Source organism: Thermobia domestica, chromosome 5 (assembly GCF_964235325.1).
Source record: "Thermobia domestica chromosome 5, izTheDome1.hap1.1, whole genome shotgun sequence".
NCBI lineage: Eukaryota > Metazoa > Arthropoda > Insecta > Zygentoma > Lepismatidae > Thermobia > Thermobia domestica.
The window spans coordinates 272,079,860-272,099,488 of record NC_137458.1 but is presented as its reverse complement, the minus strand read 5'-3'; the positions used below and the strand labels follow the sequence as shown (position 1 = coordinate 272,099,488).

The 19,629-nt window shown below is 36.6% G+C and overlaps 1 protein-coding gene across 1 annotated transcript in view; it reads right to left on the bottom strand.

Moving 5' to 3' along the window:
* Positions 1-3,784: 3,784 nt before the first annotated feature.
* Positions 3,785-19,629, bottom strand: part of LOC145684853 (uncharacterized) — a 30,642-nt gene continuing 14,797 nt past the window's right edge. The window contains exon 2 of the mRNA XM_081757217.1: positions 3,785-5,708. Within this exon, the coding sequence (XP_081613343.1) occupies positions 4,401-5,708 (1,308 nt within the window). The 3' untranslated portion in view covers positions 3,785-4,400. The remainder of the gene's footprint in view (positions 5,709-19,629) is intronic.

The window sequence follows — 19,629 nt, the reverse complement described above, 5'->3', positions numbered from 1 at the left end:
GAAAATTGAATGTTTCTTCCCTTTAAAAGTGTCTTTGTTAGGAGTTACCTCGAAATTTAATATTTTGCAGTAAATTTCAATTATCAAAATGCTTCTACAGTAATTATACAACATAAGACAATAAGCTTCATTAAAGCGTCTGTATAGCCTTCCATATTGGTCTAGTTCAGTGTTCCTCAACCTGAGGATCGCAAAAATAGTCTAAGCGGAAGAGAAAAATATAATTAGAATGTATATTTTGAATTTCTTTCTGATAGGCATATTTTTATTTTTATATATACTGTTAAGAACAACAAAAAGTGCGTTTACTAAACATTTTCAACAGATGCAGAGTGCTGTAAAAATCAATTTAAATGAAAGAAGTGCGATATGAAACTAATGAGAACTGCGTACTGAAAACACAGAAAAATACAAATGCAACAAAACCTGCATATTGAAATCCAATTAAAATTGAAAGCTAATCAGATATCTGGGCATGGTGTGATTACACTAGTGCGGCAATGTCCGGTTCAATCTTCGTAATGGACATTATCAAGTCGTTTTCAATTGATAAGTGATTTGTATTAATTGGTCAAGAAGTTGTGGGCTTAGATCAGTTACTTTGATGGCCTCTTCAATGAAGGGGTTTAATATCCATCTTGAACCAGCACTTTCATCGTAGGGAATATATTACTGTTACTGTACCCATCATATAGGCCTAGAAGAAATGGGCTCTACTATTATAGAAATAGATAGATATCGTGAAATCTACGCCCACACAAGCTTATTACAAACCAGAAATTATAAGGAGATCGTTGGCAAGAGGGTGGATAAAATCGAAGTCTTGATAGAAATTATTTTGAGAACCACTGGATTAGTATATTTTTAATGAATCCAACTTCGATTCCAGGTAGGAGCAGTGGCGGCCTTTGAGGGAGATCCCATTGGTCAAAAAATGTATCGCTATCAACTAATGGAGATATGCTTCATATAGCTACACAAAGCTATGTAAGTTTTTTTCTCCTAGCTTATGTCGCTATTTTTAGCGACTACCCTGAAGAGCCGCCACTGTGTGGGAAAGTATTTGAACTCACTACAGTGGTTTGAGTTGCTCTTTAAACTGTAAATCTACGACTCATATAGGCTCAGTGTTGTAAAGAGACGTGAAGTATACACCAGAGAGGCAGTGTAAATCAGTGATGACAGTTTATAACAAAAATCTTTGTTTTACGTCCAACGCTTATAGTCCTGGACCTACCATATAGTCTCGCCTCTATGCGCAGAGAAATTTATTTATGGAATGTGGTTTAGGGACACAGTAGATTATTTTCTCTTGGGTAGACATTACAGTTTTGGTACGTTTCTCCAGTAGACGCTATTTTTTCAAAATGGCGAACACGGAAAATGAAATTTTAAAAATTGGTTGAGAATTATCATCTTAGTGTCGAAATATATGTTTTCAAAGCTGCAGAATACGAAAAAAAATATTATTTTGGCAGTCAGACAAGGAGCTTTTAAAATACCGGCTATGTTTCAAAATGGCGGAACCAAAAGCTAGAAAAATTACAAATCTACTTATTACACTGATCGTAGTCTCTAATTATATATTTAGGAGCCTCACAAATTCAAATACAAAGTTGTTCTGTTCATATGAAAAGTTTTTTTGTCATATTCGCTATTTAGGAATGACGGATATAGGATAGGGGTCTAAATAGAACATAGAAAATTCGCTGCCATGAACTGCACTACTGTTATTTTATATATTGTATCCACCGTCCTATCCAGGTGGTTATGTATTCAGCTGGTCTCCTACGGTGCTAACGATGATATGGTTTGTAGCAGCGATCCTACCTGGTAAGCTTACGTTAGTACTAAGATTTATCGTTGATGAAAGGTCCGTTGAAGATCAACTTGATCATAGACGTCACAAGTAAAGTTTGTGCCCTAGGATTAGAAAATGTGCTAATCCTCACTTCAAATTGGCTAGTGAATATATATATATATATATATATATATATATATATATATATATATATATATATATATAGAGAGAGAGAGAGAGAGAGAGAGAGAGGGGTTGTTCAGCCTACGTTTGGCCGATTTCGTTTCTTCCCCCTCCCGGGCAGAATGGACTCACCCGACCTGGCTCTTGCAGTGTTGTGCACTGGCTTCCTGGGAACGGAGTTGTTTTTCCGCGCGGACGACAATAACGCGCAAAACAGAACCATTGTTGTGAGTGTTGTGTTAAATTTGTTTCCAAGTGTGTGGGTTTTCGCTCTGTGGCCAAAATGCCGCCCAAACTAAGCCGGTTTTGGAAAGACTATGTTGCGGCTCTTTATGACGCCCGCTTTAGTGTTTCTGTCATTTGAAAAGATGGATTTACCTTTCCGACTGCGGCAAACCGAGAGCCATCTTGTACCAGAGAAAGGCACCAAGAACTTCAGAAGGTGGGTCTGTGTATGTAAAGAATTCTTCCCAAAAGGGTTCATGGCTACTGATACCGAGGTAAACTGAAGATTCGTAGGGTGGCGAAGAACTGCAAAATAAATTCGAAGTATTTTCAGGAGCAGATCATGCGGCCGATCTACGAGCATGAGATTCCAGCAATGTACGGAAATGACGCCAAGCTGGTGCGCATTCATATGGACAAGGCCTCATCACATACCTCACGATCGTCCCTCGCATTCTACAGGGAGATGGAGGAGGCAAGTGCTATACAGGTGATACCTTTCAATGAGGTACCTGTTAAATCTCCAGATGCAAGTCCTATGAACTATTGTGGATTTGGATTGCTGAAGCGGGCTTTGGGAAAACGGCGTGTGACAACTGAGGAAGGACTTTGGAAAGCTGCGCAAAGGGACTGGGACAAGATTCCCCTCCCAGTTCTTCAGAGAAGCCTATTACAGTGGAAATTACGCTGTCGGGCTATTATTAGGAACCAAGGAAAACACATCGAGCACCTACGGACCTGGCGCCATGGATTCTTCTAAATTTTTAGGTAAGTTGAATTTGGCCAAATGTAGACTGAACGACCTTTGTATATATATGTTCTTTGCGAGAACGCAAACTCTTCTCTACAACAGGCAAATACTTAGATGATGAAACTTGATTTAAAATGATCAGTGATGGTTTGGTATAATGCTTCACTAAAATTTGCAACTCTCTCCATAATATTTACAGCATTTGTAAAGCAATAAATCTTTATAAAGAAGAAGAAGAAGAAGAAAGATATACTTGACAATGTAAAGTTACCAATGGATATTTTTTCGCGCTTGACCCTAGCCAAAGGAACCAAATACTCGTTTCTGATTGGTTGGAGTTATCTGTTGGTACGCTCCCATAGTACATATTATATTAATCGAAGTTGCACCATCCGAGTGTGACGTAATGTCTGTAATATAACGAGAACTGCAGGGCTTCTAACCCCCTTTTGCTCGCTCACGCTCGCTCAGCTATGTTTCGTAACATAGGTAAATGTTTGTTTTGTTTACACGTCATCTGTTCAATGAATACCTACGTAAAATTCCTAATTAGTCTCACATTTTCAATCAAAATTGATACATCTCTCTTGAATTACACTAAGCTATCATAGGTAAACCAAACTTCAACACAGACCGAACAGTACAATGACTGGTATTTTTTATAGAAAGAAAATAATTTTAATACTTTTATTTTTTTTCTCAACATAATTATACATGTAATTTACTTTTCATATGGTAAATAATTTTACATAATATCCAATGAGTCATTTTTATAAATAAATATATTAAATAATTCTTTTCAATAAATACTTTAACCACCATGAGAGCATAGGCTTTTAGGTCAAACTATTTGTACCAGTACAACTGAAATACTTTTTTATACCATAGTTTTCTTAAAATTAAGCGTTTTATTTATTACCATACGAAGAATGAGACATATACATTTGTAGACTTAGGTTCCGTTTTTAACATAGAAACAAATTATACACTTAATACAGTATTTTAAAAAACTCTTGTCTGTGGGGGTTATCAAATTGACTGATACAAGAAACTGGTGGTCATACAACGGTGGTTAGAATTGACTGATACAAGAGTGTAGTGTCATATTATGGTCATTGAAATTGGCTGATTAGTCTGGGATCATACAACTATAATCGAAATTGATTGATACAAGTGTGTGAATCACCAATGGCAGTTGCAATTGACTGCAGAAATGTCTCAGGTCGTTAAAATTGACTGATACAAGACACTTCCGGTCATACAATCCATCGTTGCAATTGACTGATACAAGAGTCTGGACTATCAACAATATTGTTGAAATTGACTCATGTAAGAGTCTGAGGTTACACAACGGTCGTTGAAATTGACTGATACAACTATCTGGGATCGCATAACGATGGTTGAAGTTAAACGATGTGGAATTATAGAGGGTAAACGTAATTAGTGTGTTAATGGAACCCCAGTTTTCTCTATTTGTTCAGTTTGTCGAGTATGAGGGCTGCTACTACTTGTGCTAACTGCACCTGAATACCCTCCAGAAATCACACCACTGTTGCCAGAAGTTGTTGCTTTCGTAATAACACTAATTGGGGTCGATGACCCCAACGCAGGAGATGCAGTCAACTGAGCAGTAGCAGCACATGTAATGCACATCTTGACCACATTTCCTGAAGTGATATGTTGAACAGGAACCGCTGTAGCTACAACAAAGGGACTTCCAATTGGTATTTCACTTGCTACTGAAGGACTTGTCTGATGGAGATGAGCTGAAGTATCTTCAAGTGGTGTTTCGACAACAGGTATAACAGTGGCAACTTTATCAGTTTTAGTTTTAAGGGAACCCGAAATAATATTAGCTGCAGCTATTCCTTTCGCAGCCGCTCGAAAACTCGTGGTACCTGTATGTCCAATGCTAGGAATCTCCACAAGGTTCCCAATATGCCCTAATCCAACATTATTAAGATTTCCAATATGCCCTAATCCAACATCATTCAGATTTCCAATATGTCCTAATCCAGCTCCATTAAGACCGTGAAGTCCATGGTCGACAGAAGCTGCTCCAAGATCGATAGTTCTAAGGTCTCTGAAACTCCTAACCCGAAGGGGATCACCTAAAATTCCTTCATCCACTAAAGATAGTAACCCAGGAATGGGGATTATACGTACCAAACCACCAACGTTACCTCTGAATGGGGGACCCGTTTCCGGAATTTGTGGGGTACGTGCAACAGAGGCGCCATTAATAGGAGTTTGAGAAATACTACTGCTACCTAAGTTCTCCCCGCTTTGCCCATTTTGCCCGATTCGACTATTTTGATTATTCTGACCATCTTGACTATTTTGATTGTTCTGACCATCCTGACTATTTTGAATATTTTGACCATCTTGGCTATTTTGATCATTTCCCTCTCTAGCTTGGGCACTAGGAAGTTGATCGCGACTCAAAACCGTACCACCAAATGGTAATTGCGTATTGTTTATCCCAGCTTGACGTAGATCTTGGATATTTATACTTCCGCCGTTGGGTGATGCAGTTCCAAATCGACGCAACAAGGATACAAATGGAGATTGTGGTATTGCTTGTACTTGTAGAGTTCTTATAGGCACTGGATTGGCGACACCAACAAAAGGTAGGTTCCTCATATTAGGCTCAATTCTTGGATTAGAAGCAACGTTGAATCCTGGCTCTGTTCCACCCAAAATAGCGTTTCCACTTGTAGCTATAAAGCTGGCAGCCAGCAGCCATATCTGAAATACAAATTAATTCGATTTATAAGTACTTTGAGCACTTTAATAACTTGAATGTGTTTTATTTTTGTATTTTAGCCAGTAATTACAAAATCAAAACAATAATTGACTGAATAGTATACATAGAATAGAATAATTGTATCTATATAAATTGAAATTACTCATCACACGATTTGCGAAGCCTTATGACTCAGAATTTTATTTTATTTATTAATTTAACAATATTCTTAAACTTTAGGCTGAGTTTAAAATGAGGGTTGTAACTTTTCCACCCATAAGTGATGAAACAGAAAATGGATTGTTTTTGTCCTTCACCGGATATTCAATGGGCTTCATTATAGAAATTAACATGTATGCAAACGTTGTCCTTAGATCCTCCACTACCATAAAATAAAATTTTATTCAATACGCGCTTGAAAGGAGGAAGGGTTATAAGAATTATTCACATTATTGCATCTGTTTTGGTGCAAGAAATTTAATATAAGTTATTTCGATACATAAATATGAATATGTCATTCGATTCACGTGACGTGACGTTAACGTGACAACAGTAGTGATGACATGAGTCACTATTTCACCTAGGTCACTTGGGTGAGAGATTTTGTCCAAAGACATCCTAGTCCATACCTCGTTTTAATGTGGATAAACTGTAGTATAAGTTTCACCTCAATAAATGACATGTTTGTAATACCGCATCAATGTTTAGATACAGAAAGAGATTTGTTTTTCTCTCCGTTTTTATTTCAAAACTACCTATGAGCTTTTATATTCAGTTTGTTAAGCTCAATGTGTTCTATCGATTAGTATATATGAATTGGTTTCCCAGATTTATAGACGAAAAACCGGAACAGCCTATGAGAATTTACGGTTTAGTCATAGTGACAATGGTGCCTCTCTGCCATTCTGGCTTTATGGTCAAATATCAGAATAATAGGTTAACATTTACCAACAAAGAGTGGCAGAGTAATAGGTGAACATTCATTAACAAAGACTGACAGAGTAATAGGTTAACATTCACCAACAAAGAGTGACAGAGAGTGATAAATTAACATTTACCAACAAAGACTAACAGAATTATAGGTTAGTATTCACCAACAAAGAGTGGCAGAGAGTAATATGTTAACATTCACCAACGACGAGTAACAGAGAGTAATAGGTTAATATTCATCGACAAAGAATAATAGGTTAATATATAGCAATAAAGTATAACAGACATTTACTAAAAAAGTGAGAGGAAGTGATAGGTTAACATTCACTAACAAAGTGTGCCAGAGAGTAATAGGTTAATATTCACCGACAAAGAGTAACAGAGAGTAATAGGTTAATATTTACCAACAAAGAGTAACAAAGAGTAATAGGTTAATATTCACCGACAAAGAGTAACAGAGAGTAATAGGTTAATAGTCACCAATAAACTGTAACAGACAGTTATAAGTTAACATTCACTAAAAATGAAATGAAATCTTTGAGTTTTACGTCCCACGGTTATGCCGGTTAGGCTAAAGGAGATGGTAACATTCACTAAAAAAAAATGAGAGAAAGTAATAGGTTAACATTCACTAACGAAGTGACAGGGAGTAATAGGTTAACATTCACAAAAAAGAGTGACAGAGAGTAATAGGTTAACATTCATTAACAAAGAATGACAGAAAGTAATAGGTTAACATTCACCAAGAAAGAATGACCGAGAGTAATAGGTTAACATTCAGCAACAAAGAGTAACAGGAATTAATATGTTAACGTTCACCACCGAAGAGTGATAGAGAGTAATAGGTTAACATTCACCAACAAAGACTGACAGAGAAAGTCAATTTTAACATTCACCAACAAAGAATGACACAGAGAATAGGCTATTCCTGTTAGTTGAATACCAATGACAAATAAAAGCCGTATTTTTTAAATATCGTACAAATGACATTTACTTTTTTCGAAGAAAATCCAGGGCATAAGAAGCTCGTCAATTTTTGAGGATGCAGATTTGGCCGATTCTGTCAAGAAATATGAAACTTTATATATATATATATATATATATATATATATATATATATATATATATATATATATTTAACGATAATCATGCCTGTTGTGCTGTATTGTTACATCCATTAGGAATACCTAGGCACAGACGGGAAGACAATGTTAACAGGGATCTAACATCAATAGGAATACAAAGTAAAAACTGGATTCAATTGGCTATGGGCAGATAGTTAGTTAGCTGATGATGTGAAAAGAAGCTTTTGGCATCTATAGACACGTTTACTCTGCAAATAAAACAGGTGATTACATTTAACAATTTGGAAATGGTAAATTTATTCATTTATTTCAATGCTCTTGATATAGCTAGATGCTTTATTTATCAAGTGGACAATAAAAGAATACGTAAGCTTAATTTTCAATACAAAAAACTAATACTAAAAATACAAAAATAAAATTAATGCCACTACTTAATACAGTCGAACCTGGATAATTCGAACCTGAAGGGACCAGTAGAAAAATTCGAATTATACAAAAATTCGAATTAGAAAAGTTTTTGTAAATGGTTGAAATAAACAATCAAACTTCAGGTGTTAACATAAAGACCATTATTGGAGCTAATATTAAGTGTTTTAAGTACCATACACTCATTGTAAAACTAGAAAAAACAGGTTAATACAATATGAAGTAAAATACTGTACTGTAATGCGTACGTACACACACTAGCACTGTATTATGCATGAACATTGAAAAAATCATAAAAACAGAAAATAATATTACTGTATCAATATTCTTTGTTCACGAGTTCACACAACACAGACGAAATCACAAATGTCGAAACGTTTCACAAACGACGATACGCACACTACTGCAACTTCACGAATGTCAAAACAAACCACCATCGACGATACACTCGCTGCTGAACTGTGGCGGGAAGTGCCACTATTGTGATTTATGAGCAGCAGAGTACCTGCTACAGTACGTATCTTCATCCGTTTCTTGGAAAATCCGACCCGATGACTTGACCTCCTTTTAGATTTACACTGCAAAAACTTCGAATTATCCAGATTACAATTCGAATTAACCATGATTTTTTTAGCATTGTTTGTATATATAAAATTCTAGGGACCAAGAGAAAAATTCGAAATAAAGAAGTTTTCGAATTACAGAAGTTCGAATTATCCAGGTTCTACTGTAATACAAATGATGTATGATTACATGAACATTTGAAAATATAATGATGAGATACGAAAATGATTTCAATGTGTCGTAAATACCATGTTGTTAAGTACTACAACAACTTTATGTTTTTTCTTTCGTGATATGGGTACGCCATAGGTATATTTGAGTTTTACCATTCTATGAGAACCCACTTTCACATGATAGCAATTATAGCTAAATAGGTAAATGACAAAATCATTATTCTTTCTAACCAAAGGTCATTTTCCTTAAGGGTTTCTCGCTCTACCAAGTGTAAGATTTTGAAGTTGGTTCAATTTGTATGAATTGTATTTGGACATGACTTTTTATTAGACACATTTTGTAAAACACACACGTCACAATTTATTACAAAAACTGCTTTAGAACACAAGATTTTCAACTTTCTGATAAGTCACTTACTTTTGCGCTTTTGTATTTCATTTCATAAAACTTTATTCGTGTAAAATTATGATTAAACTCACACAGTATGATCATAATTCCAGCAACAAATGCTAATTTACGTACATTATATATTTTTGTTTATGTAGCAGATGCTAACATCTACTTAAAACAATGTTATTTACTTGTCTTAACCAATTGTGTGAAAAAGAAAACATGCGTGCTATCTTATGACATATGAATTTATTTTGTATATCTTGCCTGTTGTTCGGGTGTGGTTATTTGTGAAGATGCGTGAGTGAGGCTGACAGCGGTAGAAAGTCTAAAATATGAGTTTTATGAAAAGCATAAATATTAAATTTAAACAAAACCTGTCATTATTGCATTAAACTTTGAAAAAGAAAATCATTTCCTAGCTAGAAAGTGGTTATGAATAATTTTGGCGGGGAAAGAGGCGTAATCATGGTTTTCAAATACTCTCTTTTCGTATTTATGTATATACTGTTTGTATATGTCATATTCTATGATTCTAAGCTCACTGTTGAGTTTTTTAAGTACATCAAAACGATCTCAATAGCAGAGTTATAATGAATATAAATTGAAAGTACTGTGTAATGGGAATAATTGTGTGATGAATCATTGCATTGGCTTCCTAGAATCGCTGCTGGTGGTGTTGTTGGTTGCAGGGGTAAAAGTGCGGGGGAAGCGGGGGACGCCATCCTCCCACTTCCAAAAAATATCTGTAGCGTCCCCCCACTTTCTAAATATATACAATGGGCAAAGAGGCAAGGGAGACGGTGTGACGTCATGCGTCCCCTTACCTTTCAAGATCCACTTTTACCCCTGATTGGTTGAAGGGAAAGTTGGAAGTAGGGTGACAATCACCCCCATACTTATGGGGGACAAAAGCCCCATATATTTCTACTGCCCCCCTAAAATTTTCATGATAGGCTTCAAAACGAACTATAATATGGTGATGAACTGTAATATGTTTGGATCGGTGCCCCCTAACTTCTACCGGATCCCCTTACATTTTTGGGCTGGCTACGGGCCTGGTCACAATACGTCCCGTATTCGAGATTGTTCTGTTTTGAAAATATAAAACTTTTCCCTAATTTTTTAGGAAAGAATAACATCTTTTGTACCTTTTTTTTTTTTTTTTTTAATTACAGCAATCTTTATAATTTACTTTAGCACAAGAAACTCACGATGTTGATATGCAGCATTTTGATTTCAGTTCATCAGACTGGTCAGCAAACAACTTTTCAGGTAGAACTACTGCAAATGCATCTCTTGATGATCTTTCTTATGACTAGCGGTTAGCATAAGCGACTTTGGCGTGAGACCCGGGTTCGATTTCCAGCGAGGTCACGTTAGGATTGAGTTGAGTTGATTTTGAGTTTAACATCCCGTTCAGCAGCGAGGCTATATGAGACGTGGACCTACTGATTAACGTCGAATCCAAACCACATGAGCTCCCGCCAGGAATCGAACCCGGGTCTCCCACGCCAAAGGCGCGTACGCTAACCGCTTAGCCACGGAGGAGCTCACGTTAGGATTCAGCTCTCATATAGCCTCACTGCTGAAAGTGATGCTAAAGCCCAAATCAAATCATATTCAAATTAAAACCTTTCGACAGAAACACTAGAAAATCCCTTGATCCTACATAGTAAGATAGGTGCAGGTAAATACGCCATGTTAAGGGTTTTGGATTTTTTAAGGCCTTTATTTTCATGGAACACAAAGAACAAGACATGTGCATTGCAGAGTAGTCTTTCCCGCGTGTAGAAAAAATGTGACAATGATTTCAGTCACCTAATATATTTTGTACCCAAGGTAAAAGAAAAAAATGTTACAAAGTGGCGTATTTACCAACACGTGCAGGTAATTACATCAAGTCTAGGATATTACCAGAAACCTGAAATAATTTTGCAACTGCTTACATCGTCTTTATTATACGAACTGAAATATTACTACACAACATGGCTGAAACAGAAAAATAGAATAACCAAAGAGAAAGATGAAGATAAAAAGATAAACATGTAAAAACGATAATCTACAAAGTTGAAATGAGGCTCCAAACTGAAAAGTTTTAGTTCATAAGAAGATAAACAAACAGCGTCACTACTGTGACTTTAAAAAACTACAGCGATATTATATGGAACATGCGAGACTAATGAAAACATCTTTGTCGTCTTCAGAAAGACTTGCAGAAGCCTTGGCGTATTTCGCTGCACAATGCTTGGTATTGATTTAGTAGCCATGGAATCACAAATACTAAAGTTACACTTATAAACCAGTGTTCCTGAAGGACACGAAATAAGGCGTAGATTGCTGTAAAGAATCGGCAATGATCTGAGTTAGTACGGTACTAATAACGGATTCTTATCTCTATTGAAATAATAACGTCCTTCCACGGAACCTTCCCGAAGCAAACAACACTGCATGGCATGGCGGTCTCAGCGCTGTCTCCCGAAGTATTCGTCAAATAGGACTTGTCCAAGCCCGTGGCACACATTGGAGAAGGATTCTAGCTGATTTCGTCGGAAACGTCCCAGCACTGAACACTTGGCGTATTTAGCTGCACTGGAGTATATATATCTGCAGTTACCTTACTTCTCACTGTCAGCATACAATATCAATATAGAGTCTTTAGTGTTTGGTCTCCATAGTAGAGAGATGAGAGTAGGTTCAATACTGGGAGTATGAAGTGTCTTCTGTTCACCTTGTTCAACTTTATAGTAACTTCTATAGTTGCTTAAATACTACACTGTAAAAACTGTATAGTTGGAATAACCCAGAATTCTGGGTTGAAAAAGTGACAACCACGCCGTATTGTCTTAGAAATCAGAAAATATGGTTATAATAACAATACGAGAAGTCAAAACTAGTAAAAATAAAAACCTCTGGCATGACCTGGATTCGAACTCACACCGCGCGGCTGTTAAGCGCGTGCGTTATCCACCAGACCAACCGGAATCTTAGTTTAGGCTGTGTGATAACAAGAATTACAGCATAATTTGGAAGCAATTTTTAGTCACTTTGAATTTAAAACAAGTCAATTAAAAAAACTAAACCAAACCAAACATAACCCGGAATATTGAATCAATGCCATTAAAAGCTAGTTTAGTACAGCAGCTATTTATCAATGTTAACGTATGTTTTGAGAGAAATTTTCTTCACTCTTGGCGAAGTGCACTGCAGTTCACTCAGTACACTTCGCCAAGAGTGAAGAAAATTTCTCTCAAAACATACGTTAACATTGATAAATAGCTGCTGTACTAAACTAGCTTTTAATGGCATTGATTCAATATTCCGGGTTATGTTTGGTTTGGTTTAGTTTTTTTAATTGACTTGTTTTAAATTCAAAGTGACTAAAAATTGCTTCCAAAGTATGCTGTAATTCTTGTTATCACACAGCCTAAACTAAGATTCCGGTTGGTCTGGTGGATAACGCACGCGCTTAACAGCCGCGCGGTGTGAGTTCGAATCCAGGTCATGCCAGAGGTTTTTATTTTTTACTAGTTTTGACTTCTCGTATTGTTATTATAACCATATTTTCTGATTTCTAAGACAATACGGCGTGGTTGTCACTTTTTCAACCCAGAATTCTGGGTTATTCCAACTATACAGTTTTTACAGTGTAGGGGTCTAACCTGACTTGTATGATGCTATAAGAAGTTCAAGTGGAACCACTGTGGCTCAGAAATGAAGCACTCTCCTCTGTCGCGTAGGGTCCCTAGTTCAATTCCGTTCCCACCAAATGGGCTTTGCACGGACAAACACCGTGTGCGTGAATTTTCTCGGGGGTTTCCTCGTTCCTACTACTTTCGTCATTCAACTTCATTATCCATCCCATGATCACCGTCTCTCTCTTAGCCTCAATACATAATAGTGGGACGTAAAACAGAAACAAGACTTTAAACAACAATACTTGGAATAATCAATATATATAAATCACTTTTAATAATTAACAAGCTAATGATAATATTTAACAAAACGACATAATTAAGTTTTATCGTGATATATTTATACTGTCATTATGTAACACTGCTTTATTTAGGATGCTGAGTTCGACCCTAGATGGGAGACCATTCAAATTTCAACTGTGATTCCACGTCTCATATTGCTTCCGTCCAGAAAACGAATGCTAAAATTGAGTCAACTTTACAATAACTACACAATAAATACTATTTTGTTTCACAATTTCATTTTAAAGTTTTTTATTTCATTTATTTTTTTAAAATTTTTTTAAGGTGTCTTACATTTAGCTGTTAGAATTATTGTCACCCTAGTTGTGACGGAACACGTTAGAGGTCTGCACGGGCTCGGGCCTACAAAGCATATATTACTTCGGGTCCGGGCCGGGTTCGGATCGTAAATTTTCAAATATACAACCATATTTCTCGGGCCTTTTCGGGCCTAATTCTATAAATATATATACAACGATATTTATTGGATCGTTCTTTCTGGAGAAATTTTACAGCACAACTGCAAAATTAAGCCTCTGATTGTTGTAAATAAAAATACAATTTTGGGTTAATTATTAAGTTTCGGACTTATTTCGGGCTCATTATCACATGATCTTGGGCCGGGCTCGGGCCTAAATGCTAAAGTATATTTCGGACTCGGATCGGGTCTCATTATAAATAAACGGGCCGGGCCGGGCCGGGCCGGGCACTGTTTAAAACTTCCGGCCCGTGCAGACCTCTAGAACACGTAAGGGATTTCTCCATTAGTTTAAAGGGTTATGAGACAATGGAAGAGCTTAAAATCAGCATTCATAATATTCATTTCTACTGTTGTTCCGTTACATATAGTTATTAAAGTAGTTGTGATTATTTGAAGACGAAAATTGAAACAACACAAAATTGTCCTGCAAATTAACTCGATCTAATACAAGAAAATATATAAAATAATTGCTGTTTTAAGAGAAGAAAACGTGTATATTTATTAATGTTAGTTACATTAATTAGATATATTTACGTTACCGTTTTTTAAAAATATATTCCTGAATTTTGAAGTTATTTTTCAAGGACTTCAAGCACATCAAGTTAGCAGCCATCTAGATTTGGTTTAATTATTAATTATGTGTTAAATAATTTTACACATTTAAAGTCAAATTACTTAAAATATGCATACGTCTGTTTTCACATAAAATTTGTTTTAAGTTCAATTTATCCTTCATATTTTCTTTAAAAATCTTGTCCTGACCCAAGATTTTTTTTTCATCATATCAATATTTCTGACAACACTCCCCTGTATCTGAGATCACTTGTAAACAACGGAAACTAATCAAATACAAGTTCGCAATCTTAACATGTACATGAATATATTAAAAGCATAATTTTTCGTTATTGGAAATAGAGTGGGTTTAGGAGCGAAGTGGATAATGCTAAGGAAAATTACAGCTGGCAATACAAGGATTGTTCGCATTTTGATCAGTGATTAACACCAGCAGTTAACGGATGTATTTATTCGAGTTGTCTATGGATTCTGATAAACACAATGTAGAGTAAGTTTGTTTCTTTATGGGCAAATAGATGGATACATACCACTGTCAAAATCTCGGCTAACTTTGGAATCATACACGCTAAAGCAATATGTACTAATTGTACAAGACCAGGATAAAACGGCTATCATAGAGTTATTCTGCAAGGATTTTGACATAATTAGATGTAGTAGCGATTATTGCTGATAGATTGTATCTTATAAGCAGCTCTAGATCTAAAACAAACACACAAAAAAAAATGCAATGTTAAGGGAAGCGGGTAACCTGAGAGGGGTTAAAGAGGGTATAGTGATAATCGGGTGGCCTGGGGACAAATTCACTCCGGGACATATCTCCGATCGTGCTCACGTAGGTTGCCAGTATTTTCGCAGTACTATTTTCACCAGCCCACCCCATGCATTGAAAGTCTTCTTCCGGAGGAAATCTAAATTAATAAAGTGCGGCGGTTAAGGGGTTCAACTCTGCATTTTATGACTAAAAGGTCACACTTCACACAGATATTCTTTGTACTCTAGTCAACAGTTTAAGGAGAGCCAAGCTGAAATTCTTGGCGGATGGCTTTGCCAGGCATGGTTGACTACCTACAGGAGTAGATCGCTATTTGCATCATTTGATTTGGTATTTGGCATTCAAACTTATCTCGTACGACACAAAATCTGTAAAAATGGTACGAGTCAATCATTAACTAAATCTTCAAACAATGTCGGTACTGTTGGTTTAAAAGAGGGCAGTCTTTATGGCGGATTGTCTATATTCGAGGACAGTGGCGGCGATTGGACGTTAAAAGTGGGGGGGCAAGACATGATCTGAATATTTGTATATCAGTGTTAATTTACCTGATTGATGCTAACATTTTGTTTGACGAAAGGTTGTATAACTAATAGAATACTATATTTTTCAGATAAAATACCGTATATCGTATTTCATATTTTATTAAGTAAATTGACAAGAGCAACGAAAGTAAGTACTAGCCCTTTGTATTGTTAAACAACGAAAGTGTAAGAGGTTTGATTTCTTGTTCATGAACATCTTAAAATTCTGTCTGGAAAATTGTGTGATCTTATTATTTAATAACAAATTTGCAAAACAAATAAATAGAAAAGATAATATTAATCACAGTAATGAATAATGAGGCTTGTTTTGCAAAAGTTACATTGAAACCGGGAAATAATGAACAACTTATTTTTAATTCCACACATGCTATGAAATGTATGTTATTACTCTTAAAAAGACAGTAAATACTACGAGCGTATGCTACGACATTTAAAGAAACACTTTTGTAGCTTTCCGAAACATGTTCGTTGCCATTAGGTGCAGTTTTCATTTTCTTGGAATACTCTAAACTCAACAATACTTAGAATCACTCCAGTTATACGAAATAATTCTGAAACCTAGCATTATGTTGAATTCACTAAATTTAATTATATATACACTCGTACAACCCTAAACACACCACTTCACTCGTATATTACACTCCAAAACAATGGAAAAGGTAGAAGTTGTTTCTTATTACTCTGTTTTTATTCAATATTCCTTACTATTAGAAGAAAAAGAAAATACATTTTAGGAACTGTCAATTTTTATGCAATTAAAGAATAACTTATGAAAGACTTTTTTTTTGACAAAATGTTATCTCAATTAGTTTCAAAGCGGCTGAATAACATTGCAAGTAAGAAATGAAAGTACGCTGTAATTATTGTGCTCCAATAGGTTAAATTTTGGACAATTTTCTTAACACCACGAGAAGAGAAATAACCAATACGTACTCTCGTAACGGTAAATATATGGCATCATTCTTTTTTGTGAACCAGTAATATATATACAATAACTTCACATTTCCAAATGAAACTATATACATCAATAGGTCACTTCAGAAAAGTGGGGGGCAACTGCCCCCCTTTGCCCCCCCTAATCGCCGCTCATGTTCGAGGACTCCTCTTCAAATTTCAGCCTTAAAAGTGTTATATCCTCACGTGTTTTGTGAAATTGTATACCTGAGTAGGTAATCAGAAATCAATTAAACAAAATAATGGTAACTAGTGTCAGATTTCAAGAGTTGTTCAATTATAGCATAAGATTACCATTAAAATGAGTACAAATACAAGTAAAATACCATCATCTTTACATTCAAGAGCAATCCATAGTTAACTGTCATTAACAACACTGTACGCCATCACAACGTTATTTACACTATAAAGTAATTGCTAAAAGGAAATACAAAAGCCAAAGAAATTAGAAAAAAGTACTCAAAACAGTTCATTCGCAGTAGCAAAATGGTGTACAGTTCAATGAGGACTTCCGGCATTTGCATTGATTCTCGTAGCATATCCTCTTGCAACCAACTCCAAACCGGTCTCTGCAGCAATGGAGATCGTGGTAGCTTGTCTTCATTTTCTTTTCAACCCCACGAAGTTAGTTGGGGAAGGTTATGGAGTGGTTTCAAACATTGAGCCCAATTCATAAACTGATAAGATGCTCTGCAAACATGTTGAATCAGCGCGTCTCATGTAGCTGGGATTAATTCAATCGTTCTTCTATTCTTTGTAAATAAATGCTTTCTTGCTTCATTTACAGAATCTATAATCGATGACTTATCATATAGTAGCACAACGTAGTTTTCTAATGATGGAGTTGCCTTATCTATATTCCCATTGGCCAGTGCAGTAAAAGCTCCAGTCACTTCTGGTACTGCGTTTTCTTGCTTCTTCCTTAAAATGATGTGGTATCACATCCCGTAAATGCATGGAACATCGGAAGTGCTTCCGCCTTTGATGGTCCCAATGACTTTGACATTTCTCTCACGTTTATTTATCTGGAATACAAAAATAGCACATGTCTTAGGCGTTTGCAATGCTTAAGTAAGCATAGTGTACAGTGTCACTCGATATGCAGCAAATAAAAAGATATTTCACGAAGGTGTATGTGAGTGCATTTAAGCAAACCCTTTCTCGCGCTGAAAGAAGTGCTGGCTCGCCGCGAACAACAGCATGAGTGATCCCATTTATAGACATTATGTATATTTGCTTGGATGGCCAAGCGATTATTCGTGGCTAGTCTATCTCTATATACGTAGCAGTTATGGTCTCCAGACCTAATCTTAATTATACAGTAAGTAAGAAATATCCCTGTGCATAGTGTGAAATTTGTATACCGACAGCTAATGCCGAGTCCAATACCAACTGAATACGCTTTTCGCCGATTCCACTCTTCGCGAAACAACCTTTATAACATCAAATTTTCCATTAAATGACATTGCATACTTACCGAAAGCTTTGTCCAAGTCCAAAGCCAAAAACTCTTCCAGTACCAGTTTGTCGAATACGCTGATAGCCAAACCCACAACCAGGGGCGGATTAAAGGAGGAGGCGAGGGGGGCGATTGCCCCCCCCCCAAGAGCCCTCTAAAATATTAAAATAACACACACTCCCGCTCGTAGCTTACCGCCACACGAACGAAAGTTTGGGATCATTCTTGCATTATTTCAAAAGAGGGTTAATTCTTTAAATTCTTTTTAAAAATAGTCTCCGTTTAGCATGCCGCGTTTACGCTAACGATAATTCGAGTCATAATATCAGATAAATCTCAGGAAGAAGGACGATGTTACTTGAGACCAGAACATCTGGAAAACTATCCATGGCTGGTTCTTTCCCATAAGAAGAGGAATCTTTTTTGTAAATATTGCTCACTTTTTGCAACGGGTTTTTTTTTTGGGGGGGGGGCTATCGAAGGAACGTGCCTCTCCAAATTCTTGAGATTAAACCTTTGAAGAAATTCGCTACTTTCTACGGTATTTTAGAAACTCACAACAAGGCACAATATCACATTAACGCTCTTGAGGTCGGAAAAGCGTTTCTGAAAAACTACTGGAAACCAGTGAAATCAGTCGAGAATCAAATCAACTCGACAAGAAGACAAGTCATCCAAAATCGCGACAAACTGAAATGAATGTTGGGAAATGTGATATTCCTTGGAAGGCAAGGCATTGCTTTTCAAGGCCACACGGACAAGGGCGCCGATTTCTCCGTAAATTTGGGGGGCCATTAAGATGCAGAATGTATATATATGAGGGTTTTAAGACAAATTGCACTCAAATTATGTCAAATATTGTATAGTCATAAATACAATAGGGAGGCCTACATGAGATTTGGGGGGCCCGGCCCTCCAGGATCGGCGCCCTTAAACAGGGACGGTGCGTGTGCGGATAATTGGACCTCAGATGGTGACAGTGCAGAAACTAAGTTCAACGAGGGCAATTTTCGAGAATTGCTCAAATTTAGAATGGCTTGTAGTGACGATCTCTTAAAGAATCACTGGAAGAAAGCATCAAAAAGGACCATTTTTGCCAATAAAACCACACAAAATGCCCTCATTGAGGGTTGGGGATGAGAAATCACGTCTGTAAAATTGTCAATCGAGTGCGAGAGGATCAGTTTTATTCTATTATGTTTGATGAGACTACGGTCGTTTTGCACACATCTCAGCTGTCTTTGATTCTAAGGTACGAACACATGGGTGAAATAAGAGAAAACTGCTTCGGTTTCATTGATCCTCGATCAGCAAAGCTGAAAGGTGAGGACATTGGTTCGAGCTCGGAATCCGAAGACGCAGAACCGTCCGAACTCTCACTGACTGGAGGGAAAATTGGAGAAATTGTTCTATTTTGCTACGAGACTTCTCACTCGACCCGAAAAACTGCTTTGGTATTGGTACAGATGGTTGCGCCGTCACTACCTTTCAAAGTCGCCAGGCAGTGCAGGAGATCCAGAAGGAGGCTTCAAATGCGCTGCACTGTTCATATTGCAGTCACAGCCTCAACTTGTCCATCTTCAGGTCGTT